Source organism: Drosophila pseudoobscura, chromosome 2, assembly GCF_009870125.1.
Source record: "Drosophila pseudoobscura strain MV-25-SWS-2005 chromosome 2, UCI_Dpse_MV25, whole genome shotgun sequence".
Classification (NCBI taxonomy): domain Eukaryota; kingdom Metazoa; phylum Arthropoda; class Insecta; order Diptera; family Drosophilidae; genus Drosophila; species Drosophila pseudoobscura.
Genome location: NC_046679.1, coordinates 1,788,673 through 1,813,650, shown reverse-complemented (window position 1 = coordinate 1,813,650; position 24,978 = coordinate 1,788,673). Strand labels below are relative to the sequence as shown.

General features: G+C 46.6%; 7 protein-coding genes across 9 annotated transcripts; 5 read left to right on the top strand and 2 right to left on the bottom strand.

Moving 5' to 3' along the window:
* Nucleotides 1–168: 168 nt before the first annotated feature.
* Nucleotides 169–12,589, bottom strand: LOC6898018 (fatty-acid amide hydrolase 2). 3 transcript variants are annotated; one of them, XM_033376759.1, is made up of 5 exons: nt 12,070–12,588; nt 11,917–11,980; nt 7,092–7,272; nt 2,190–2,237; nt 169–2,116 (listed from the first exon to the last, which is right to left on the bottom strand). In XM_033376759.1, coding segments are annotated over exons 1-5 (1,713 nt in total). In that variant the 5' UTR covers nt 12,071–12,588; the 3' UTR covers nt 169–697. The 3 variants fall into 3 exon arrangements, with proteins under 3 accessions (XP_033232650.1, XP_033232651.1, XP_033232652.1); XM_033376760.1 differs by lacking the exon at nt 7,092–7,272 and having other exon boundaries at nt 12,070–12,589; XM_033376761.1 differs by lacking the exons at nt 7,092–7,272; nt 12,070–12,588 and having other exon boundaries at nt 11,917–11,982.
* LOC4800239 (succinate--hydroxymethylglutarate CoA-transferase) lies at nt 9,740–12,060 on the top strand. Its single transcript, XM_001357500.4, has 2 exons — nt 9,740–11,610; nt 11,687–12,060. The coding sequence occupies exon 1, from the start codon at nt 10,155–10,157 to the stop codon at nt 11,475–11,477; it is 1,323 nt and encodes a 440-aa protein (XP_001357536.1). The 5' UTR covers nt 9,740–10,154; the 3' UTR covers nt 11,478–11,610; nt 11,687–12,060.
* Nucleotides 12,590–12,702: 113 nt separating the features above from the next.
* LOC4800263 (uncharacterized) lies at nt 12,703–13,273 on the top strand. The gene is made up of 2 exons (XM_001357502.4): nt 12,703–12,949; nt 13,011–13,273. The coding sequence occupies exons 1-2, from the start codon at nt 12,800–12,802 to the stop codon at nt 13,092–13,094; spliced, it is 234 nt and encodes a 77-aa protein (XP_001357538.2). The 5' UTR covers nt 12,703–12,799; the 3' UTR covers nt 13,095–13,273.
* On the bottom strand, nt 13,120–14,622 carry LOC4800252 (uncharacterized). The gene is made up of 3 exons (XM_001357504.5): nt 14,298–14,622; nt 13,694–14,228; nt 13,120–13,633 (listed from the first exon to the last, which is right to left on the bottom strand). Exons 1-3 carry the CDS (start codon nt 14,489–14,491, stop codon nt 13,319–13,321), a joined length of 1,044 nt encoding a protein of 347 aa, XP_001357540.2. The 5' UTR covers nt 14,492–14,622; the 3' UTR covers nt 13,120–13,318.
* Nucleotides 14,623–15,094: 472 nt separating this feature from the next.
* On the top strand, nt 15,095–18,907 carry LOC6896655 (lon protease homolog, mitochondrial-like). The gene is made up of 9 exons (XM_002136835.4): nt 15,095–15,578; nt 15,650–15,908; nt 15,969–16,353; nt 16,406–16,535; nt 16,601–16,905; nt 16,979–17,401; nt 17,467–18,207; nt 18,273–18,462; nt 18,524–18,907. Exons 1-9 carry the CDS (start codon nt 15,240–15,242, stop codon nt 18,773–18,775), a joined length of 3,024 nt encoding a protein of 1,007 aa, XP_002136871.2. The 5' UTR covers nt 15,095–15,239; the 3' UTR covers nt 18,776–18,907.
* Nucleotides 18,908–19,386: 479 nt separating this feature from the next.
* Nucleotides 19,387–23,666, top strand: DPCoAC (dephosphocoenzyme A carrier). The gene is made up of 6 exons (XM_015183161.2): nt 19,387–19,629; nt 21,945–22,200; nt 22,273–22,582; nt 22,652–22,917; nt 22,975–23,161; nt 23,231–23,666. The coding sequence occupies exons 2-6, from the start codon at nt 21,966–21,968 to the stop codon at nt 23,382–23,384; spliced, it is 1,152 nt and encodes a 383-aa protein (XP_015038647.1). The 5' UTR covers nt 19,387–19,629; nt 21,945–21,965; the 3' UTR covers nt 23,385–23,666.
* Nucleotides 23,667–24,165: 499 nt separating this feature from the next.
* On the top strand, nt 24,166–24,934 carry LOC4800247 (60S ribosome subunit biogenesis protein NIP7 homolog). The gene is made up of 2 exons (XM_001357506.5): nt 24,166–24,323; nt 24,375–24,934. The coding sequence occupies exons 1-2, from the start codon at nt 24,268–24,270 to the stop codon at nt 24,859–24,861; spliced, it is 543 nt and encodes a 180-aa protein (XP_001357543.1). The 5' UTR covers nt 24,166–24,267; the 3' UTR covers nt 24,862–24,934.
* The last annotated feature ends 44 nt before the right edge of the window (nt 24,935–24,978 follow it).

Genomic DNA, 24,978 nt, shown 5'->3' with positions numbered 1-24,978 from the left:
CTGTATTTTCGTAGATACTGAGCCCAATTTTCCATGCAGTTGGAACTCCGATCTCCCCCCGTGGCCCGCTGTCTGGCCGATGCCCAGCTAAGCAGCTTCGAGCGGAGGCCAACTTCTTTTTGGGGTATTGCGCCATAGAAGTCTTATAAATTAGTTGTGAATTTTCGGTTAGTTTTCTGTTTATGTTTATTCAACACATTTTGTTCTTGGGCCAAAAGAGTTGTCGGTTTTTCGTTGATTCGACAGTGACTGCTACAAAAATATTCACATACAATACATACAGAATGGTGTTTTTTTTTATCGATCTTTGCCATGAGTGGGGCATAAACCTAAGACTTAGAAGCTAGGGGGAATATTTACATAGATAGTGTATAGAGTTAGATAATACGATGTAAAAGATTGGAGATTGGTTGACATTTAATAATTTAATACAATAGTACAATGGAGAATGAAGTTCGAGACGTGGAATTTCGAAGAGGCTCTAAAGATGATGTGTGCGGTAGAGGGGGCGATTGGGGATTCCATTCAACTGAATTCGGGCGCTGCTTCAGCTGATAACTGTGCTTTGTCTAAGTCCGTTCAAAGTCTCTTTCTAAAGGTTTCCTAAATGATGGACCATTTTACATACAATTAGCTACAAACAAAACGAAGTACAAAAGAATCACGTAGGGACAAAGCCTTTGCGCCCGCAGGATGGCTAGCCACGCTGCTTGCTGCTGCTGCTTGCCCCGTTGCCCCCTCCGTTGCCCCCTCCGTTGCTGTTGCTGCTGCTACTGTGGCTATCCTCGGAGGGAGGACGCACCCAGCCGCCGTAGCGGCGCTCCATCTCACGGGCCACGGCCAGACAGAGATGATCCTGGCCGGGATTGGCCACCACTTGAATGCCCATGGGCAGATTGCGGTGATCCAGGCCGATCATGCAGTTGGTCACCGGCAGGCCCAGCGTATTGAAGATGGCCATGTACATGGGCTCCAGCAGCTTGTGGTAGATCTGGTAGTGCTGGTGCGCCGTGTTTGGGAAGGTCGGGTAGAGGAAGACGCCGTCGTTGCCGAGCATCTCCTTGAATTCAGTCTTGAGCGCCTCAATGATGCTGGCCAGATGCTTGTGCCGCGAGTTGGGAATGATCTTCATGAAGTTCTGCAGGTGGCCGAATATCACCGACGGCAGAATGCTGTCCGAGCAGCCGAAGAAGTACTTGACCGTCTCCTTGCACACGGTCTTGGGCTGCTCCCCCTCCTCGGTCTTGTGGTAAATGGTCTCGATGTTCTTCATGGTGAGCATCGCCGACAGGGAGATGTCCAGGGACCACTTCATCTTCCGAATGTTCACCCGCTCGGCATTGAAGTCGCTGGCCACCCGATTGATGGCCGCATGCAGGTCCCGGCTGAGCGGCCGCATCATGCCTGAGGGCCCGTCGTTGTCCATGAAGAAGAACCGGATGCCGTGGGCACTGATCTCCTTGTCCAGCGTCAGCTTCGGTCCCGTCGGATCGCTCATGCACTTGAGCAGGAGCGGCAGATCCTTGGCGTACCGCGTCATCGGAGCGATGGTGAAAAAGTCTCCCCATTTGGGGAAATCGCTCGTCGGATGATGGCCCCGGAACGAGACGGCATACGGCGTGGGCTTGTGGCCCCAGATGCCACTGAACATGGCCGGCAGTCGCGAGGAGCCGCCAATGTCCGACGTGAGGCCCAGCAGCGAGGCTCCGCTCGCCAGCAGGGCCGCCTCCCCGCCCGAGGAGCCACCCGGCGTGCGCTTCAGATCGTACGGATTCTTGGTCTGCCCCGTTACATTGTTGTACGTCTCCCACAGCAGACACAGCTCGGGAGTGTTGGACACGAGCATTATGATGCCGCCACAGCGCTTGATCTGCTCCACCACGGGGGCATCCGATTTGGCTATCTGCGGGGTCTTGAACACCCGACCCGCCTGATTGGTCATGCCCTTGACGGCGATGCTCTCCTTGACGGTCACCGGAATGCCCAGCAGGGGCGTATGCTCCTCCATCGACTCCACGCTGTTGATGCCCATGGCGATGACATTGTCTATCTCGCGGGCCTCTTCCAGCGCCTCCTCGAATCGATCCTGGACAATGGCATTGATCAGTGGGTTCACCTGTAAAGGAACGTGCATTCCATTAGTACCGAGCCCAGCATCCGTGCCCAGCTCCTTTGGAAGTGGCTCTCACCTGCCGACAGCGTTCGATGTAGGCCTCTACGACTTCTTCGCTTTTAATCTGCAATAAGGAATAGGGAAAGGAAAATGGTTTGAATATTTCCGCTATGGCTCGCCCAGCATTTAGCACATTCCCCACATTCCCCAGCCACATTCTCCGGTACCAGGCAGAAACAATCAATTCTAGTCTATTGAGGCAGCAACAAAAGCAATTTGTGTTAAATTAAAATCAATAAAAATACAGCCAAAGCCAGCAACAAAGCCCAACCAAACGACTCTAGAATTGCATTCATGACGTTCACTTCAGCGGCCACATGACGTATGAGTAATGCAACATAGGAATGGAGAGCAAACAAAGAGGCACAGACACGTTTCAAGCTGGACAATACAATACAATGTACGAATCGTGGAAAAATCCTCACCGAACAGAAGAAGTTCCTCTAACTCTGACACACCCAACCCAACGACAATCCCCGCTCTTGGGGCGAGGGAAAGGGCTGATCGGATGCGGAGAGGGCGCAGTACATGTACGCTTTAAGCATAATTATTGTTATACATGTCGATTGATATATCAATCAAAGGTATGCGTTTGGAATCGCAAGTAACAGCGTGATGGATGGATCAAAGTCTCGATCTGATAAGCGAGAAAGTACCAGATGAACAGAGAATGAGTCAATGGTGGAAGGGATGGTTGGTGACTGATAGATCGACTTAGCTATCAATCACTAAGGATAGAACGAATGAGACTTTGGAAAAAAGGTAGTAGAAAGGCATTAATATCCAATAACGATATCGTTAATAAGTTCAACTAATTCCACTTTATAATAATTATCTAATGGAATCCAATGGATCGAGCTAGTCGGTTGTGTATCAGTGTGTATTATTACTAAAACAAGGCCATACTACACTTTGACCATTTGGTATGCAGATCTTTAATGAAGTCAAGTCTTATTTCCCAAGAGAGGGAAGAGGCACCGTTGCGCACCCCCTAAAGATATGGAGATCTCTATCTGTAGGACGTTTTCCGATGATTCCCGCTTCTTTTCACACAATCTACAGTAGTCTATCTCTGTGAATCAATAGTAAAATGATGTATCATGATGATGGATCATGGTCAAACCCAGAAACGGGTAGAATAAAGAGATTTCTAAGACACTTTTTGTTAGTGGTACCCGAAGGAACTTTGCTCTGGGGCACTTTCCATCGATGTGGTGACAAGGTGCAGGTGGAAGGATAAGTGCTAGTCGATCGAGATCGAGAAATCAATAAAATGGTTCAATAAAATCCATAAATTATGCCTCAGAATCAATCGTATGGCAACCTTTGAACTTGATTTATGCGAATCTCATGCTAAAGACCTTCCACATCCAGCAGGTTCCTCAATCTGACAATGCTCGTACCTGCTGCTGAATTGAGACATCAAATTGCCTTACTTTTGCTTAAATGCATGCCCATGTGATGCACAAGCCCCACATAAATACATGCATATTCCCATTCCCATCAACATGGACTTACATAGTGCATACCCATACAGGCTCGGGGGTATGCATGTATTGTATATATAATTAAAATTAAGGCTACTTGACTTTTTCAATGACTTCCAGTGTAATAATAAATCAGAGAGGCAGCAGCAGCAGCACCAGCAGAGTGCAGCGGAGTGCAGGGGAGTGGCGGGAGAAACCGAGAGCAAATTGATCAAGCAAACATGGCCCAAGAGACAGCATGCAACAAGCAGGGGGCAGGGGGCAGGGGGCAAGGGGCAGGGGCAAGCAGCGAGGCAAGACGACAGACGGACAAAATCATCGACCGAAAAGCTTCGATACCGATACTCGTACCACATAATTTGTGTAAGGTAGAGAAGATCTTCTTGTTGTTGCTGCTGCTGCTGCTGCCGCTGCTGCGTGTGGCACAAAGCGAAAAGAGGCAAAAGGCATGTAAAGAAATCGCGACACACAGACACAGATTTGCTCATGTGCCGAGTAAACAGATGCTACTCGTGTATGTGCTACACTCAGAAAAACCCGACCCATATTTGCCAGTACAAATTCGGGTTTTAAATACAAAAAATGGCGAAATTAAATAGGATTCACTTTGGGAATATGAATAAAATATATGTATTAAATTTTTCAATATACATCAAACATTTTCATACTTCCGCGAAAAGGGAAATGAAAACTGTTTCTTTTGAGAATTTCCTCTCTCGAGTCCATTCTATTGCCATAAATTTGCTATAAACATCAAAGTTGCAGGGTTCCCTGCGCTTTTCTCTGGGTGTATATGAAGTACGTGCCAGAAAGATTGAAGAAGCAGCAGATTTAAGCAAAACAAAATAATGATGCAAAGCGAAACACGAAATGGGCGATTTCAAGTACAAATACAATTTCGTATCCACTCACTTTTAATAAATACCATTACAAATAAATCTCAATTAAAGAACTGCAGACGGGGGCAATTAAGCGAATTCCTTCTTCGGGGCAGCAGCAGGGAGGCTCCCTGTGACACGAGTGAATAAAGTGAATAAATCGCGTATAATATTCTAATACGGCGACTGGAGACCTCCCTCCTCCGTAATGGCTATACTCGTAGATGCGGTTTCTGATATAATCTCAATTACAAAACCATTTCGCTTGGCAATAGCCTCCTGGCCGCCGTGAGCGGAGTGAGGCAATGCTTAACCTATGACAATGAAACAGCCAGCAATTAAGAGTGGAAAAAACTGACAACTGAAAACAAAGCCGAAAAGCAAAAACATAATTAAAATAAAAATAATAATATTTAACAGACACACTCGTACGCACCATATGAGTGCTGGCGCGAATGAAGACCCAAAAGCAGTCATAAAAACAAAAACAAAACAAAAACAAAACCAAAAAAACAACAAATCTTTTGTACCCCAGACGGAACGTGCACTAAAATATCAACTACACGGAGTGCATGCCGCAAGACAGTAACAACAACAGGGCTTAGTAGCGGGCTTAGGAGTGGGGCGGGGGGGAGGGAGGGGGAGTGGCACTCGATAAGGTCTGTCAAGTAGTGACCTCACACGATGTGGACCAATGAACGCCGTGAAATCTTGCATGTGCGAGGCAACCACAGCAAAAACAGCAGAGATCTCTCTCGAGTACGGAGTAGTATTCGTCATGTACGTCCCATATCCCATGCCCAAGCCCATGTCCACATCTTACGGATTATGCTCTCTTCAGGCCATCCGACTGTCTAGGCCGCTTGTTTCTTAATTTTTTTTTTGCGAAATTTCTGCGCGCCCCATAAAACGCTCTTTGTTAATATCCATCCGTACTTCGGATGACTAATTCCCTTGCTTTTTCAATGCCTCGTGTCTATGGCTCCCGTTTTGGGCCAATTGCCTCAAGTGCTTGCGACGACACATAAAAACAAAAACAAAACAACAAAAAAACCCAAATTGATTTCGATTTCATCTGGGGTTATACTCTGGCTCTGGCTCTGGGATCACATCAAGTTTTTGAAGCGCATTGCATGGTGGATGGGATTCGACTTTGTGAGGAGTGGAAACAAGAAGAGTTTTTTGAAAATAGTTTTGAAGAATCCCAATCGTTTAAAGCCAAAAAGTCCACTCAAGAATCATATAGTCTAAACAGTAATGAATTTCCAATGATTCTATTCTTTACTTCTTTTTTTTAACAACCTTTTGGTGGATCGACGAGTGTCCAACCAATTTTAAGCTCTCGACAAGAGAGCTTCTTTTAAAAAAGAAATCATTCGAATACTTGTCAGTAGTAAATTGTCCCTTTAAGAATGAGCATATCTTTTTTTAACAAAATGAAATACATATGTGGTTCTACTGCAGTGATGAATGAAGAGGAAATACCTAAATATCACTATCCTTTATCATGAGAGCTTTGCTGCTTTGTCTAAGATCAAATGTTTAATAAATTGTAGATGGGGATTAGCTCCAGATTTGAGATAATTATCAAGGTGAATACACGGTTCTCAAAAAGTGGAATATTTGATTAGAAAAAACAATAGACTTGATTTTACTGAAAACTTATTTGAATAAGGAATAATATATTTTACTTTTTGCTAGAAATTGGAACTGGTGACGCATTAAGATCACTGAAAATAGTGGTCCGATAATCCTAGAGACCTAGACCGATTTTGCCGTTCCCTCTAGACCTGCCCGCACTTTCTTGGCTTGAAAAACAATCAATAGTTCAAGTTTTAAAACTCTTTTCTTTTTTACTCTGCTATATTTCCTTTCGTTGTTAATATTTTCATATGTATATGTCTATGAAACAAATAAATAATTATTAACCAGATCGTTTGTGGCGTTGGCCTCCAGGGCAAGCTAATTTATGCTCTGGGAAGGGTATCAAACCCCTAGCTCGGTCCCCTTGTACATTTTTTATAGCCCGCTCGTGTAATTGAAATGTTAGGGGCCGAGTGAGTGCCCCACCGACTCGGACGCGACTTTTAAGAGACTCAATAAAGTGACAACAAAAACAGCGGCGACAATAACAAAATAAATAAATGAAAAGTAATATCTTTGTCTTATGCGTTTTTCGCTTTCTGCCGAAATTCAGAGGCAAAGGTGAGGCCAAGTCTGGGGCGAGGCGGTGTCTGAGAGTCCAAGTCTGAGGCGGAGAGGACCGACGACCGACGACCGTCGACCTGCTAATGTGCGAGCTTCACCTAATGGGGAGATGTCTGTGCCTCCGGGCAATCAACATTGCCTCAAACTTTGCCACAATGTATCTAATGGATGTGGCAACCGATAGTGGTGCTGCTGCTGGTGCTGCTGCTGCTGCTGTTGCTGCTGTGGCAACAATCTGGTGGCTGGCTATTGATTTTGCAAGATTTGCAAGGCCTGGCCATTATTTTTGTTGGTTTCTTTGCGCAAGTGGCCTAAATGAACGGAGAGAAAATGGAGCGTACTCACCTTTCGGGTGCGAATCAGCTTGGCCAGATCGACGGCAGGTATCTCCAGCAGGTGGCTGCGTATCGGTGGCAGCTTGCGCCGTATCACCTTGATGTTGGTGTACCGGCTGTAGGGCACCACGAACCAACTGAAGACAATCATGGCCGAGCGGAGGAACCGGCGCATGATGTACCCCAGGATCCTGGAACAAAGTAGCACAGCAATTTTGACGGCTTTGCGGTTAACACTCAGGGAAGAAAGAGAGCGCCCACTGTATCTCGCAGATATATGGCGCTGAACTGCACTGCACTGCACTGCACTCCACTGCACGGCTCTGGGGCGGCTCTGCACAGAGACAGACAGGCCAGTGTCTGAACAGGTTGGCAGGATTGTGCAATATTGCAGCTGACTGCAATTGACGGCAAAAGAGCCAGGCCAGCAGAGACGAAGGCAACTGCTGCTGCTGCTGCTGCTGCTACTGCTGCTGTTTGTGATATTTAATTTCGCTTGCACAATTCACTTGAACGACAACGAACACTGGCTGAGGGGATCTGTGTGCGATGCCTTTTTGGTCAGTTGGCTAATACGTTGCGTTACTTTCTTGGGCCCCCGACTTTATCAGCTATATAGGAAAACTAGTTTTGCCTAGCCAAAGTATCTCTGGGATGCACTCGCATATGATTCGACTGGCGCTGCACACGCATGCGCAACGTTTCTCCGGCTTTCATTTTGGTTACACTTTAGCTATGTGTGTGTGTGTCTTATCACATTCCAGGCTTCTTTCGGGGCTCCTATCAAAGTCGGGTTTTCTATCTGGATCTGACCCCGAGCTCGGATGAATCCGCTGGAGGTGGGCAAGCGAACCGAACTGAAGCGAACTGAAGCGAACTGAAACGAACTGAAACGAACTGAACCGACGCGAACCGACGCGAACGAGACGAGCAAAGCAAATAACGTGGGGGCTAGCACGCCCCAAGGTATTTAAAGCGCTGCTTGCTAGAGAGAGAGTGCTGCTTCAAGCTCGCTCTCCCTCTGTGGATCTCTCTCTCTCTCTCTCTCTCTGTGTGGTTCTCTCTCTTCGGCGCTGTTAAGCTTCTGTAGGCCCCCAAGGAAACGGATTGGCTCTGACTAAGCATCAGATACTAGTGCGTCAATGCCACCGTTTGCCACCGCGGATTACCATCCCTGCAATTATTAACATGCCCTGACCCGATGAACCCCCCATTACCAGAGATCGGAATTGGAATGGCTTTCAGTTGTAAACAATAGGGAGGACCCATATGGCTAATTACACACACAAGTCTGCTCTCTGTTTGCTTTTTCTTTGGAGAGCACTTACTGTAATGTTATGCATGCTGACCCCTAGTTACAGCCCGGCCTGAGATCATCGGCATTCAAACAAAGGAACGCTGCGGCGTCATCCGGTGTATAAATATTGATTCGAGAAGAGCTTTCCGGGGGAAAACCCTGCTGCAGTCTATTTAGAAAAGTGTGAAAACAATATTTCACAAGAACTCAAACTCGAAACTCGAACCCTGATCCCATTTAGTATCACGCTCCCTTCACAAATAAATGGGTTGGATACGAATCCGACGCTAGTAGAGCTCGTGTCAATGAATCAGTTCGATTCTGCCCCATTCATAGCTATCACTGCACGCGTACTAGAGTACTTACTGGTCACATGTTTGTGTCCAATCAATCAGTCCCTTAATTAATAATCATTAAGAAATCGAAGCTAATATATCGCACGTCAATACATCCGTTTGATGTTCCCTAATGATTACAAAAATATGGGCTACCCCCGAACAGTTCCGCAATAGATCTGCTATTTATTGTAGATAATAACCTGCACACATAGATTACAGTGATAGATTGAGTGTTGTTGAATTAGTTTAGATACTAGCATTCAGCTCTATAGATTCCAAGAACTATATCAGACATCAATCGGGTAAAGTAATCATAGATCTACGTCAGCGGTTGGTGAAAAAGAGAATCCCCGAGAATGCAAAAGCAAAACACACTTCAGGTTGGATCAACCGTATGTCTTTCTGTAAGCAAGTATGATTTATACTTTAGGGGCATGTTATAAGGAGCTTTCCACCCACCGTGACACTCGGTACAGAGGCTTCGAACTGAGAATGCAAAAACAAAGAATCGATTATATCCCTTTTGAGTGTCGGGTGTAAATAAAGACTTGTGCAGGAAGGGGCCTAATACCTAATTCAGATCCTGAATACAGATCAATACAGCACGTGGCGATGAATCAATCCAATTTAGAACACTAACGATTTGTTTACAGAGCATGCGATGACCTCAAGGGTCTGCGTGAGGGCCCACTGATTCGTCTGACACTTATGGTGAGCATTCAGCCGTAAGTTACTTATCTACGACAATAAAATGGCTTTTTAATTGTGCGAGCCATTAGAAAATAATTGCAGCATATTAGGGACTGGCCGTACATTTTTCAAGAACAACAGAACACAAATATATACTCTTAAACGTTAGCAACCAAACTAATCATTTAGATGGCCGAATACTTGGTCTCGGATCACGCCATCCAAGATGTCAGCTAGGTGGCATAATTACAGAGAACGAATCAGAACTATAATAACCTGGCAGCGACGGTGAGCAATAAAAGATCTCATGCTCTGCTGTAATGATATGGCATCTGGGCTTATTAAACTCCGATTGTGCTGTGCTTCCCCACACGACGCGAGGGACGAGTTTTACAGTCATGATTTGAAAGGATTCGGACTCGCGAGTGGGAATTCCCAAGGTGAAACGTAAATCGAGTAATATTGGTGGGGGGAGGCCATGCTCTTCTCTTAACCAGCTTATGACAGTTGAGTTATCTTGCTCTCTCGTTTTAGTACGCGCTGTCTCTTAAGAGTGCGCTATAAAAGATAACAGAAAGATAGAGACAGAGAGAGAGAGAGAGGGAGAGCTCCAAAAAGCTTCCGCTTGGGGGCCTTTTGCCAGTGACGATAAATGTGTTCGCGGATCAAGTTGGATCGCAAAACTTTCCATCGCCAGAGCATACATACTCGCAGATAGCCACTAGATAAGTTGGCAGCCGGCTCCCCAATGTTGTCACAGCGACTCCATCCGCTACTCTGTCGTGGCTTTGTTAATTACAGAGTTTGTCAGAGCTTGAGAAACTTTGCAGCCGACGCCGGCGAGAACAATAACAGAGATAATGCTACTGCGGACGAGCGTCATCATCCGCTGAAGGGCGTGCGCATTTTGGACTTGACCCGCATCATTGCCGGCCCCTACTGCACCATGGTGCTGGCCGATCTGGGGGCAGAGGTCATCAAGGTGGAGCGTCCGCATTTTGGCGATGAGGCCAGAAAGTGGGGACCTCCGTTCCTGGAGCATAGCAAGGATGCCGCTTACTTCCTCGCCCAAAACAGGAACAAGCAGAGCGTGTGCATTGATCTGAAGCGTGGCCGGGCACTGCTCCACAAGCTGGCCGAGATCAGTGATGTCCTGGTGGAGAACTATGTCCCAGGCACCCTCGATCGCTACGATCTGGGCTACGAGCAAATGAAGAAGGTCAATCCCAAGCTGATTTACTGCACTCTCAGTGGCTACGGATCGGTGGGGCCATATGCCAAACGTCCGGGCTACGACGTGATTGCCTCCTCCGTGGGCGGCTTACTCCACATCACTGGGGAAAAGGAGGGGCCGCCCAGCAAGGTGGGTGTGGCCGTCACGGACGTGGCCACCGGGCTGTATGCCCATGGAGCGATCCTGGCAGCCCTCTATCAACGTGAGAAGACACAGCGTGGCCAGAAGATCGACGTGGATTTGCTCTCCACCTGCTGCTCCCTGCTGATAAATGTCGGCAGCAACTATCTGAACGCGGGCACCGAGGCCCGGCGATGGGGCACAGCCCATTCCAGCATTGTGCCCTACCAGAGCTTCAAGACCAAAGATGGCTATCTTACTCTGGGGGCCGGCAGCGATGCCCAGTTCGTGGAACTGTGTCGTCTGCTGGAGGTCGAGCCGGTGGCGGAGGATCCCAAATTCAAGACAAACAAAGACCGAGTCCAAAATCGCGAGGAGTTGGTGCAACTGCTTGAGCAGATTCTGGCGCAGGATAGCTCCAAGAACTGGATGAAGCGCTTCGAAGGTGCACCGTTCCCGGTGGGTCCGGTGAATAGCATTAGCGAAGTGTTCGAGGACGAACATATCCAAGCCATTGGTCTGGTAAAGACTCTGCCGCATACTCGCGATGGATCCGTCAAGGTGGTCGGACCGCCTGTGGTTTACAGCGAGGCACGCAACGACGCCCGCACGGCGCCACCCATGCTGGGCGAGCACACGGATGCCGTGCTGAGCGACCTGCTCGGCTATGGGCCTGAGGAGCTCGCCTCGCTGAGGGAACAGGGGATTATCCAGTAACCCTTGCCATGTAAATCCTATCTGCTATCCTATACGGATGTTCTGAAACTATAAATCTAATCTCAAGTGTCGAAGGCATTTAGTAAAATAAATGGGCACGTCGTCTTCCTTGTCTCCATCTTTCATTATGCCGGTAAGAAGAGTTTCCTGTCACTGCCACTGCCAGGCCTGATCCTCGAATCCTCCTCCCATCTATATATGTTCTGTAGTTCTCGACGGAGCATGTGCCATGGAGCCAGCGCACGAAACGTCAGAAGGCGATCATTGTGCTGTTCTACGTTCTGATGCTGACCCTTATCATCAATATCGTGGGCTGCATCGCCTTTTATTGCGTGTTCAAGCACAACGAGAAGTACTCCATGAAAATGGCCGAAGCAAAGCAGGCCAAGGACAAGTCTGAGGAAGCCCTGCAGAGGATGTCGAGCACGAGTTCTCTTACCTGAACCTGAGAATGTCCAGCTGCAGGCTCACATATGCAAATATCGATTTTAGCAACTTCGTCACTGCGTGGCGACAGGGCAAATGAAAAGGAAAATGGGAAAAAATGAGCAAAATAAAGAACACAGGGATGGTAATCACGGGAGAGACTCACTTTTAAATCAACTACAAATACCACCTATTCGAATAGATTCCCTGGAACTAATGGTTAGTTATTGCACTTTGTGTAGACCGAGATCGTCCGCTCACGACAGCGACAGAAAATGATTTGTTTTTGTTTGTCAGTGGAAAACGCTGCTGCCAAAAACTAACAATGTTCGCCGCGCTGCCTGCGCAGGTGTGTGGGTTGGGGTCGCCGTCGCCGTCCCCCCGTCAATGGCATATTGCGGCTTGTGTTGGCTTTTGGGCTGTGGGCAAAGTGCACCCCTGGGTGGAGCTTCAAAGCGCTGATCGCGTCGTGAGTTTGGATTTCACACTTATTGTAAACCGCAAGATTCTCTCCACTAGCCCCACCTCACCCCACAAGTAAATTAACAGTTATTTAAAAGTTATTCTACTGCGGGAGCAGTGTGACCAGTTAAGGTCTCAAGAGCGCTTGCATTTGTTTTCATTTAAATTATATACAAAAGCTGTACAGCTCGTGTGAGAACCTTTTCTATGGTGTCATAGATCACAATTCAATTCAATGGATAAATTTGGGCGGAAACATTTCAAAAAAGTCAACAGCTGAACCAGCCAGCACTGCAAACCTCTTGCTATCGATTAGCTTTGGTATTTTTGACAGATACAAAATATCAAATCAGTATTTTTCCCAACGGCAGCCACACTGTAAATGTCTTGTTTTTGTTAAATAATAATTTTTTGCGTCAAATTTAACAGAAATTATGCCCAAGCAACCGTCGTTTGTGTCGCGCAACCTGGTTACCATTGTGATGGTGCCTAGCCTGATTGGCATTCATCTCGGCTGGGGCTATATGCAGAATAACCGCAAACTGGTCACAGAGTCGGAGCAAATCGACCTCCCGCCGGTCACGGTGAGTGGTGGTGGTGTCCCCCCATCAATAATAGCTAATCATTAAGCTATCCTTCCTTTAGTTTGCCAGATTCGTTTGGAACAAGATTGCAGGTGGCAGAGACCAGACTACGGCGGAGACGCAGCAGACCAGCAGCGCGAAATGAGACAATAAGAGGGGGGTGAGATGGCTGTGGATCTTAAAACATACAATCTATTTATTGTATATAATTAATTAAAACTACACACGAACGGTATGATACAATGAACTGCTGCTGGCCACAAAAGTGGCCAATATCGGAAGAGAAAAACAGAATGTGACGTTAAATAAAGGGTTTCTATCGAACTTTGTTTCCTAACCTATTGGCGATTGCAACTGAGATTAAGGTTACTACTGCGTTACGGCCGAGTTGACAGTGAGGTTGTCCAGCTGGGCATTAAAGAGCACGTCGCTTATGAGCTTCTCCGCAATGATGCGCTGGGTGGGATTGACGGCTCGCAGTTTGCTGGCCACATTCACACCGATAGCATCGTATTCGTCATGCGGCGGGGGTTGCGGTGCGGTTGTGTACGCTGTGGTGTTTGCATTGCTAAACAGAGGCTGATAGTGTTCGCGTCCGATCTGTATGGTCGGCACAGCCTGGCCGTGACCATTGGCCTGCTGGAGATGCATTTGCTGCTGGTGTTGTTCCAGGGAGTTGACGGCCTGTTTGATACGGAAAACATACATGAAATGGTACTAAGGGAATCAATGGTAACCGCTTACCTGTTGTATCTCCCGCTGGCTGTTTGAATCTAGTGATGTGATCTCCAGCACTTTGACAGCATGCCCTTGGGATGCCGCAGCAGCTATGGAATTTTGGGCCGCCGCATGTGCTACTAATTGCTGGTGTGCCTGGACGGCAGCCGCATCATGTTGATGCTGTTCGCTCTTCACGAGAGCCACACAATCCGCTGGCGTCACGGATAGTGTACTTAGGGTGGCGCCTTCACTACTGACCACCACATTGTTGGTGGCAGGCACCTCTTCCACTTCGTCGGAGGATGTGGGCCCTAAATTATCCATCTGCTGTGAATGTGAGGTTGTGTGATGTGACTCGTCCTCATACTCCATGGAATCCTCATCGTCGAAGCTAATGTGCAATTCCCGCTTCGGTTTGGTGCCCGACTCATGCCGCTTTGGCTTGTGGTCGGCGATGAAGAGCAGCCTGTCGTAGTACCACAACCGTGTCTCATAGTCGCTCTTGCAAGTCGTCTTCCGATACTCTCTCCGAAATGCCGAGCGAAGTGAGTTGATTTTTCTGCAACCAATAACAAAAAGAGCATTAGATCGCATTGCGAAACTGGTGGGCATAGTATAACCAATGCACCTTACGACCATGGGTCGGTCGGGATTCGGTTCGACTTCTTTCAGCTTCTCCACGAGCCTGTCGTAGGACTTGTTCCGAGCGGCATGGTTGCTGTAGTCGTTGTGCTTCGGCTGCCACAGGCACTCCTCCTCCTGGTACTGCTCTATGAACTCCGTGAGCCAGTGTCGCGAGTATGACCGCAAGTCAACGTTCATCTTTTTATTGAGCAAAATTTTGATTTTTTTACTGTACTCTGTTTTGTTTTCAGTGCGTCTCGCGTAAAGTTGGCTGCAAACCAGAAAACCGTGCTACCACACGCAGAGTTTTCGCCGCGGTGGCAGCGCTATGCACCGCCAAATACCAGCTGGATTCGAAAAAAGTCAATAACGGAAAAAATATACAATTAGACATAAAGCGGAGAAAAAGAAAGAAAAAATTAAAAGGAAATCGATAAAGAATGGGCAATTCTGTTTAGAAAAGAACAGCCCTCCTTATTTGCACCGTCCAACAAGCTGAATTCAAGTGTTTATACTGGGTTTGATTGTAATTTCCAAAAAAATCAGCGAACCGAGCTCTGTTACCGATCTTTTTTACTTTTTCGTGACCTTTTTCGTTCAAGTCTTGCTTGACACCCATTCAAGTTGAAAGTGCACCTTGAAATTAGCCAATCTTATAGAAAATTAATTCATCAATTGGATAAAATTATGAATTGAGAGCTGGGAGTTCTAGCTGGCTGGTGATATTAAGTCGAATATAAAAAACGAGGAATATGATGGAGCTTGAATACAAATAATTCGTCAGTATATTTACGGTATACTTTGAAGCCGTGACATATATTTCGGTATATTCCTGAGGGTCAGACCGTATATTTGATCGATCCGCGGTCACACTGCCTGTCACATAATAACTGTTCCCGCACTTGCTTGCGTTTTTTAATTTGTTTGATTCTCGAGTTGGTTGAAAATGATAGCTCACGCTGTACGAGGGCGGCACCTAATGCGGGCCCTGTCCACGACAATTGCATGGACCCGCCCGGGACAAAGTGCCTTGACTAGGCACTTTAGCGAGAAGGTTTCGCGCCTGCAGAGATTCAATGGCGCGACAATGGTTATGGCTCAGCGCTTCTACAGTCGCAAACGCGATTATCCCGATTACAAGAAAGCTCAAGCGGTAACAGAATTGCTGTCCGACCAAAAATCTAACTTGCCTGCCACAGTAACCGTGCCCGACGTATGGCCACATGTTCCGCTGCTTGCCATGCGTAAGAATCCCTTGTTTCCGCGATTCATGAAGATGATGGAGGTGAGTGCATTTGCAAATGGAACAGATGTCCAATTCCAGTGGCCTACATCACGACTCAACTCATCTTTAAGGTGTCCAACCCAATTGTTATAAATCTGCTGCGTCGCAAAGTTAGCCTTCATCAGCCCTACGTTGGGGTTTTCCTCAAGAAAGTCGACGGGGAAGAGGAGGTCGTCCAGAGTCTGGATGAAGTCTATCACCTGGGCACTTTTGCACAGATCCAAGAGGTTCAGGATTTGGGCGACAAGATGCGCATGGTGGTGGTGGCCCATCGTCGCATACGCATCACAGGACAGGTGATCGAGGATCTACCACCTCCAAAAAAGCCAGGTAAGCACCTACAGACACACACTAGCCGGTACAAATTGTGACAAATGTTCTTGATTTAAGTGAAAACGACAACCATCGACGAATCATCGACATCGACAAGGCCACTGTCGTCAAGAGAACGCCGCAAAGCACGACGCGCGATTTGGCAGAAATTACAAGAGTCTGCAGCTTCCGCTGACGCTGACAGTGAATTTGATTTGGAAGAGCATTCGCATATTTCAGAAAAATTTAAAGCTGCATCCAAAGCCGCAATCGAAGCGGAAGAGAGTACATCAGCTATCCCCGTTGCAGAGTCTGCTGCACCAGCTGCATCACCGCCCGTGCTCATTGTAGAGGTTGAGAATGTGAAGCTACCAGTTTACAAACAAACCCCAGTGGTCAAGGCGCTAACACAAGAGATTATCAAGACTCTACGCGACATTATCACCATGAGTCCCCTGTATAGGTAAGCTATTCAATCCCACAAGAAGCTTTCTGCTTAACTCTCATTCCCTTAGGGAGAGTCTCCATCAAATGCTGCATCAGAATCAACGAGTTGTGGACAACCCCATCTACCTATGCGACTTGGGTGCCTCCCTGTCGACCGGAGACCCAGAGGAGCTGCAAAATATCCTGGAGGAAGAAGATGTACATATGTGGCATTCCTTGAGTCTACAGATTTCTCCTTTATGATAACACATTTTTTTTTAAAGATCCCAAAACGTCTGCAGCTGTCCCTCACATTACTCAAAAAAGAGCAGGAGCTATCGAGACTGCAGGCGAAAATAGGACGCGAGGTAGAGGAAAAAGTCAAGCAGCAGCACCGAAAATACATACTGCACGAACAGTTGAAGGTTATCAAAAAGGAGCTGGGCATTGAAAAAGACGACAAGGATGCCATCGGTGATAATTATATGGAAAAGCTCCAGGACAAAATCGTTCCAGAAAATATTAAGCAGGTCATCGCCGAGGAACTGACCAAACTGAACTTCCTGGAGAGTCATAGCGCTGAATTTAAGTAAGCAAGAGATCGATCCATTAAGAGAGCTCCTTAACATCATCCTAATGTATCCTTCTCTTGTTGATTACAGTGTAACCCGCAACTACCTCGACTGGCTCACCTCGCTACCCTGGGGCGTCATGAGCACTGAGAATCTCTGCTTGGACAAAGCCAACGAGATCCTAAACCATGATCACTACGGCATGGAGGATATCAAGAAGCGCATCCTAGAGTTTATCGCCGTCAGTGCTCTGAATGGCACCACGCAGGGCAAGATCTTGTGCTTCCATGGACCGCCTGGTGTAGGCAAGACGAGCATAGCCAAGTCCATTGCTCGGGCCCTGAATCGCGAGTACTTCCGCTTTAGTGTGGGCGGCATGACGGATGTGGCTGAGATCAAGGGACATCGTCGCACCTACGTGGGCGCAATGCCCGGCAAGCTGATACAGTGCTTGAAAAAAACCAAGACTGAGAATCCTCTAGTGCTCATTGATGAGGTGGACAAGATTGGCAAGTGGGTGTCACGAATACTTGATTCGATTTCGAGGCGAAATATACTCGTAATCTTCCTATCCACAGGGGCTATCAGGGAGATCCCAGCTCGGCGCTGTTAGAGCTACTCGATCCCGAGCAGAATGCCAATTTCCTGGACCACTATCTGGACGTACCAATCGATCTGTCTCGTGTGCTATTCATTTGCACGGCCAACGTGATTGATACCATACCAGAGCCGCTGAGAGATCGCATGGAGCTGATTCAGATGTCCGGCTATGTGGCCGAGGAGAAGGTGGCCATTGCCCGCCAGTATCTAATACCGAAGTCGATGAACGACTGTGGCCTGACCGACGAGCATATCAGCATAACCGAGAAAGCCCTGAATATGCTGATACGCAACTATTGCCGCGAGTCCGGAGTGCGCAACTTGCAGAAACAGATCGAGAAGGTTATGCGCAAGGTGGCCTTCCTTTTGGTCAAGAAAGAGGGCACCAGCTTCGCAGTGGATGCCGAAAATCTGACCACATTCCTGGGCAAGCAGATCTTTACCTCGGATCGCATGTACGAGACGACGCCGCCGGGCGTGGTCATGGGCCTGGCCTGGACGGCCATGGGTGGCTCATCGCTGTACATTGAGACATCGCAACGGAACAGATATAAAAGCCTGGGCCCCAAATCAGAAGACAGTGGTGTAAGTGGAGATGGCACTTTGTATATCACCGGAAACCTTGGAGATGTGATGAAGGAATCGGCCCAAATAGCCCTGAGCGTGGCGCGAAACTTTATTCACATTCGAGATCCTGGCAATCAGTACCTAGAACTTGCGTAAGAGTCTCCGAAGAAGCTACTCGTTGGACTTTCTTATCTTGTTTGCCTTTTTCCCATTATAGAAACATCCACCTTCATGTTCCTGAGGGGGCCGTACCAAAGGATGGACCCAGTGCTGGCGTCACCATAATCACCGCCCTAATTTCGTTGGCCACCAAAAAGCCTGTGCGTAATGATATGGCTATGACAGGCGAGATATCGCTCAAGGGCAAAGTTCTGCCCGTAGGAGGCATCAAGGAGAAGGCCATAGCCGTAAGCAGATGTGTGTCCATTGTGAATGAAGCTTTATTTGATATGCTATTTCCACTATCAGGCACGTCGCAGTGGCGTCCACTGTCTCATCCTGCCCGCGGACAACAAGAAGGACTTCGAGGAATTGCCCAAGTTCATAACCGAAGGCCTGGATGTTCACTTTGCAGCCAACTACGAGGATGTCTACAAAATTGCATTTTCCGAACCCACCAAAAACGAGGCCGAGGCCCAAGTATTGCCAGCGTCGGATCAGGAGCCCCTCGAGGTGTCCAGCGTAGACTGCGCGGCCGGCGCAATGCCATTCAGGCCTTAATCCTAGTCTTAGCTTAAGGGTTGGGGGTTGCATCGATGTATTCACATCGGTATCATTTTAATTAGTTTATTTAGACAATACAAAAGCATTTGCTAAACCTAAGCTAATGTACATAAATCGATATCAGTATTATTTTCCGCGGTTCAGTTCATATACTGTTTAAATAAATGGGGCTTAAGTGGCCTAAGTTTCAAATTTACATTTTCAAATTTAAATTTATATTTCTGAGGGCAGGACAGTATATTTTGTCGACTAATTCGCAGTCACACTGATTTTTTTGCCACCATGCCTAGCTCACACACCTTGCGATTTTTATACTTGTAATATTATTTTTAATATCTGCCCTGAGCTCACCCTCTTGCTTATGAACCAAAGTATAAATCGTGTAGAAACGCCATTTAGAGCCATGTCCCAGGCCACATCAAGTACAAATTGCTGCTCAGCATTAAATTGCTGATTGCTTTCCATCAAAATTTTTCCAAAAATGTCGGAAAAAGGCATGTCAAAAAGTGCATAATTCCATGGTAATTACACAAAAATGTAGTTAATATGTGTAGTTGGCGTGTACGGTATATTTTTAAAATGAGACGGTATATTTTGGTATACTTCTTAGGTATTTTAACCATAAAGCAGTCACAGTTGCTTCAAGTCGCGCCGAAAATGATTGTTGTTAATGTTTTTTAATCATTTCTTAATGATTTCGACTGTGGAAATTGTGAAATAAATGAATCCATTCAGTTGGCTAGAACGAAACCTATGAGCTAGACCAGTGCCAGTGCAAAGTGGAAGCCGAAACTTCGGTTTCGCGGAGATTATCGGCAGGAATAAATCTGTGCTAATAACAAAAACAAAAGGTGCTTTGTGCCTTAAGAGCTTTTCAACATAATTTTTATTGTTGTTTTCGTTTTTCCTAATTATATAATGTATATTGTGTTTGAGTGCGTGTCTGTGTGTGTCTGCGAGAGTGAATTGTGGAGCAATAAATTGGAGTAAACAAGGCCCTTCTGATATGATAAGTAAAAGCTTAGCTAAGATAGTTCATTGGAGAAGCATGTTAAGAGTAGGTGGATAAATAAGATCCACTTGTCTCTGCGTCAGACAAAGAAAATGATTTCCAACAGCAACAACAACAGCAACGATAATCGTAAAACAGCTGTTCTCGTGGCTCTCATTCCAATCCAATCAGAATGAAGTCACGTAGCTCTTTCCAGACGTAAACAACAAAAAAAGCGCAACGAACTGCATTCTTTTCCGAGTAAACGCATGCTTTAAGTAATTGAATCTGCATACTATAACCATATAGCTTGTAGTATCAGCACTTGTAATTTGTTGTTGTTTTGATTGATTCAATTCCACTTGCTCACTGGCTTTCCACTGCCGGGTACAAAGTCCAGTATAAATATGACTTCTCCAGCTTCCCCCCCTTATCGCTGGCGTTTGAGTGTGTCTATTTATGGACCGGCCTGTGGGTTTCCACTCTCACAAACAAATTTCAATGCCAGCATCAGAACTAGAATCATAATGAGCAACGTTTTCACGTTCTCCCCTGGGTCAACTGGCCTCCCCGCGAATAGCCTTGACTCAAGTGCAAAACAACAAACCATTTGCTAACGAACTTGTTTGCATTCATTGAGCGGTGTGCTGCTCCGGCAGCAGTAGCATCCATTCCCCCCTAGCAGTGCACTCTGGGATGAGAGCTATTTACGTGGCGTGAAATGAGAAGAATGTGGTCATGGTATATTAAAAGGAAGATAAGACAGTTCCACTCTTTCCTGGGTACTGGATGCTGCATACCTTCTATTTAATATAACTTGCTATCTATCTATATATCTTCTCTGCCTCTGGTACACAATCACGTTCAAGGCCAGCGTTATGCGAATCTTGCGAAAGTATTTCTATAATACTGATGATGCGCACTCTCTTTGAAAGCTTTCCTGCACCGATCCGTTAATGAAATGCGTTCATTTTAGCCCCTGCCCACTTGGAACCGTGCCCACCCGAATCCCCCAAGCATCCCCACAATGATTCTCCCCACACGTGCGGCCACACATACAATAACTAAATTTGAGGACCGCGCTTTCCAGCATGATAATTGTTTTGGGAGGTGTGTGTGCCACCGAAAGGCCGGGCTCTGGCTCTCTGATAATCTGTTTTTGCTGTTTGGCTGTTTGCTTTTTTATAATACTAGCAGCGCCAACTGGTTTTGCGGTTTGTTTTGCATTTTGTGCGAACAAACAACAAGACAGAGCAGAGGTCGATCGCCCTCTTCTCGAAGCGAACGAATGTTTTGGGTACCTCCCTCCCCCTCGCCATCGCCCTCCTATCTATTGTAAGACGCAATTAGCGCATACATAGCGAATCTTATCAGGTGCTGCTGATTAATCAGAGAAATTCTAATCTCTGACCAAGTTTCGGGGTTTCAGTGGCAAATACGCACCGGGGGCCCAAAGCAAAGTTCAATTGGGAATGCTGCCAACTAACCCAGAGAGCAGATAACATAGCAGTCCACCTTCTTCAACTTGGCCAAGACCTGGGTCTAAAGACATTATGTATGTTTTTGGACCCATGCCAAAGAAGAAATCACTTGCGAATTGAAGCGAATTACGAAACAATTGTGACAGATAGAAATTTGCATAGACTTGTGAGAGAGCGTTATTTTCTTATCATCTAAAATAAATCTCACACATCAGTGTGTACAGTGAAGGCTCTCAGTGGAGAAACATACAGTACCCATAAACATACCGAATCGATTCGGTGGGATTCGGTAAATGTCGAGTGCATGACGAGGCAGATTAATGCTAAAATGTATAAATGAATAGTAAATATGTATTTGAATAATTAAATACTCAAGCCCACAACTGGTTCCTCCTTACCAATGTGCATGAATCGAAATGTTCGCCCTTTCGGGAGTGTACTGTATGTCCATATGTAGCTTTGTTATATGACGACCTATTTCTATCTATGGGTTTATGAAGCGCGCCTCGTTTTGATTAGAAGTCTTATGAATGCACAGCCAGTGCCGAACCAAAAGTAAATTGAGGGAGAAATGATTTCTGGTTTATTTCGGGTGCTCTTTGGCTATATTTGATGGCTGTTATCGGCTGTTGTGATAAGCCCCTGCTTATGCATGGCTCAAATTGATATCAAAACTGATTTCTCGTTTGCCCAGGAATCAGAGTCCGAGTCTGCGATGAGCCGTCTTCTGGAGAAGCCGAACATTGCCATGTCCATTAAGTCAACGGGTAGTCAATTATCGAGCACAGTGGCCACCACCGCAACGGGTGCGGGCACTGCTGCTGCTGCTGCATCCGCAGACGTGGAGGACGAGGATGCAAGCGGAGCACATGATGTGACATCAGCATCGGAACAGCAATCATCATCAGTAACAGAAACACCCGCCAATTCAGTCAGCCCCAGTCCCAGCGGTAGGTCCAAGGAATGCTGCATTCTCCTGCTGTTTGTTCTTAATTTGTGGCCCTTTTTTCGCCCCCACTTAGGGCGCACCAATACCAATGTCGATCAGGTAATCATCAGCCTGGTGTCTGGTGCGGCGGCAGGGGCTTTGGCCAAGACCGTCATCGCTCCGCTGGACCGCACGAAAATCAACTTTCAGATACGCAAAGATGTTCCCTTTTCGTTCCGTGCCTCGCTGCGGTATCTGCAGCACACCTACGCCAATGAGGGTGTCCTGGCCCTGTGGCGTGGCAACTCGGCCACGATGGCCAGGATTGTGCCCTATGCGGCCATACAGTTCACCGCCCACGAGCAGTGGCGCAGGATCCTGCAGGTCGACAAGGATGGCTCCAAGTGGGTGACACTACTGATTACTGATTGTCCTTCAGGCTTCCACTAAAATTTCTCCCTTTTCTGTTGCAGCACGAAGGTACGTCGCTTTGTGGCTGGCTCACTGGCGGGCATCACATCCCAATCGCTCACGTATCCCTTGGATCTGGCCCGCGCACGCATGGCCGTGACAGACAGATACACGGGCTACCGAACGCTGCGGCAGGTGTTTGCCAAGATTTGGGTAGAGGAGGGCCCACGGACACTGTACCGTGGCTATGGTGCCACAGTGCTGGGGGTGATACCCTACGCGGGCACCTCCTTCTTCACCTACGAAACCCTGAAGCGGGAGTACCATGGTGAGGAGTGCTTCCTGGATTGAAATTCATGGCTAAAACCTTTTACTTCAATTGCAGAAATGGTTGGCAATAACAAACCGAATACTCTAGTCTCGCTGGCGTTTGGTGCTGCGGCTGGTGCCGCCGGCCAAACGGCGAGCTATCCTTTGGATATTGTGCGCAGAAGAATGCAAACTATGCGTGTGAACGAAGCGAACAATGAGAGGTGTCCCACCATTCTAGAGACGCTCGTTAAGATCTATCGGTGAGAGAAGACCAAGCAGAAGGTGTAACTTCTTTGATTTTAATCCACATTCATTGTGTGCTTTAACAGAGAGGAGGGTATCAAGAATGGTTTCTACAAGGGCCTCAGCATGAATTGGCTCAAGGGCCCCATTGCTGTGGGCATTAGCTTCTCCACCTATGACCTGATCAAAGCCTGGCTGAGGGAGTTGTCCCACTTAAAGCGTGGCCGGCTGGAGGATTAGCAGCAGCAGCAGCAGCCCATGCCCATGCGCCCCCACAACATACACACACCAAAAAACGCACTGCTTTGTTCTTAAGTACGATGATCATATGATCCGATGATAAAGCTGCAGGAGGGGCAGCATGCTCTAATTGTTAGATATTTTTAGTTGTTAATTGTAGAGGAGAGGAGAAATTTGTTATTTACCATAATTGATTTATTATCTGCTTTAAGCCCAAAGTAATAAAAAACAGTCTGTATATTGATTCGCCCTAAGCTCTATTCAGTGGCGTTACCTGGACAATAACTTACTCTTTTACTCCTAGACTTAATGATATATTGAAGATTTGTATATGTATCTATATTCCTAAAAAATTTGTCAATCTGCTTTCGTAAATTGTAAAAATTGCCATGAATTTATTAATGTTCACCAGCGAAATCATCTTATGCATAGATTATATATATACGAGTATATTGTATGTTAGTGTGTTTTTTATGATTATAAATAAATTTACAAAATTGTTTAAACATATTTTTTCCTTTACATGGCATTCAAACAGCGATATTTCATCAATCTATTAAATTAAATTTTTAATGTATTAAAGAACGCATATTCTTCTCAAACATTCATATTCAAACTTAGGCGCGCAGCTCTGCTATACAGTCGATAGTATCGATAGCCGTTTTATTTTGTTCCGCAAGTAAGATGGCAGTGCTTCGAAAGGTCAGGCGACAGCTGATCGCTGCTAAGTATCGATAGTTATTTTTAGTACGGGTCAAATGTGTTAAGGTAACCAGTTCACTTCGTACACTCCTGAATAGTTCCTTTTTGTTTTCGTTCATGAACCAAACTCTCACGTGTAGCTTCCGCACTTTTTGGTTTTTTGGTGTTATTATTAGACAAAATGAAGCGTTTATCTGACGAGCGTGCGAAGATTCTGTTCGAGAAGCTGAACAAATAGTAGGTAACATAATCTTTTGGTTTGAATGGCATTAACCAGCTTCCTTGCAGCATTGGGACAAATGTAACGCAGCTGATCGATCGCCCGGACGGCACCTACTGTTTCCGTGAGCTCCGGGATCGCGTTTACTATGTGTCGGAGCGGATACTCAAGTTAAGCGAGTGCTTCAGCGGCAAGCAACTGGTCAGTGTGGGCACCTGCTTTGGAAAGTTCTCAAAGACCAACAAACTGAAATTCCACATCACAGCGCTGTACTATCTGGCGCCGTACGCCCAGCACAAGGTGTGGGTGAAGCCATCATTTGAACAGCAGTACCTGTACGGCAACAACGTACCCAAATCGGGTCTGGCACGAATCACCGAGAACGCAGCCCAGTACCAGGGAGTGGTGGTGTACTCCATGAGTGATTTGCCTCTGGGTTTTGGAGTTCTGGCACGCTCCACCACCGACTGCAAGACCGCTGATCCATTGACCGCAGTCTGTTACCACCAATCGGATCTTGGCGAGTACATACGCGCCGAAGACACGCTGTTTTAGATGCGTACTATAAATCTATAGCTGTAATCATGTTTTAGTAAATAATAAGTCTTACGAGAATTTGAAAACACGAGTTGTCTGAGTTTTAATGGGAGACTTTGAAGAAGATTTTGTGCA

Excerpts from the sequence above, each read along its gene's own strand:
- LOC6898018 (XM_033376759.1), bottom strand. Across the intron at positions 7,273-11,916 it reads CTGGACATTCTCAGGTTCAG|GATCCTGGGGTACATCATGC; the intron begins GTAAGAGAACTC and ends ACTTTGTTCCAG. Across the intron at positions 2,117-2,189 it reads ACATCGAACGCTGTCGGCAG|GTGAACCCACTGATCAATGC; the intron begins GTGAGAGCCACT and ends GTTCCTTTACAG.
- LOC4800239 (XM_001357500.4), top strand. The coding sequence starts at position 10,155 with ATGTTGTCACAGCGACTCCATCCGCTACTCTGTCGTGGCTTTGTTAAT.
- LOC4800252 (XM_001357504.5), bottom strand. The coding sequence starts at position 14,491 with ATGAACGTTGACTTGCGGTCATACTCGCGACACTGGCTCACGGAGTTC. Across the intron at positions 14,229-14,297 it reads GACCGACCCATGGTCGTAAG|AAAAATCAACTCACTTCGCT; the intron begins GTGCATTGGTTA and ends TATTGGTTGCAG. Across the intron at positions 13,634-13,693 it reads GCCAGCGGGAGATACAACAG|GCCGTCAACTCCCTGGAACA; the intron begins GTAAGCGGTTAC and ends CGTATCAAACAG.
- LOC4800247 (XM_001357506.5), top strand. The coding sequence starts at position 24,268 with ATGAAGCGTTTATCTGACGAGCGTGCGAAGATTCTGTTCGAGAAGCTG. Across the intron at positions 24,324-24,374 it reads TTCGAGAAGCTGAACAAATA|CATTGGGACAAATGTAACGC; the intron begins GTAGGTAACATA and ends GCTTCCTTGCAG.
- DPCoAC (XM_015183161.2), top strand. The coding sequence starts at position 21,966 with ATGAGCCGTCTTCTGGAGAAGCCGAACATTGCCATGTCCATTAAGTCA. Across the intron at positions 22,918-22,974 it reads CCTGAAGCGGGAGTACCATG|AAATGGTTGGCAATAACAAA; the intron begins GTGAGGAGTGCT and ends CTTCAATTGCAG. Across the intron at positions 23,162-23,230 it reads ACGCTCGTTAAGATCTATCG|AGAGGAGGGTATCAAGAATG; the intron begins GTGAGAGAAGAC and ends GTGCTTTAACAG.
- LOC6896655 (XM_002136835.4), top strand. The coding sequence starts at position 15,240 with ATGATAGCTCACGCTGTACGAGGGCGGCACCTAATGCGGGCCCTGTCC. Across the intron at positions 16,354-16,405 it reads ACCATGAGTCCCCTGTATAG|GGAGAGTCTCCATCAAATGC; the intron begins GTAAGCTATTCA and ends TCATTCCCTTAG. Across the intron at positions 17,402-17,466 it reads GAGGTGGACAAGATTGGCAA|GGGCTATCAGGGAGATCCCA; the intron begins GTGGGTGTCACG and ends TCCTATCCACAG.
- LOC4800263 (XM_001357502.4), top strand. The coding sequence starts at position 12,800 with ATGCCCAAGCAACCGTCGTTTGTGTCGCGCAACCTGGTTACCATTGTG. Across the intron at positions 12,950-13,010 it reads TCGACCTCCCGCCGGTCACG|TTTGCCAGATTCGTTTGGAA; the intron begins GTGAGTGGTGGT and ends TCCTTCCTTTAG.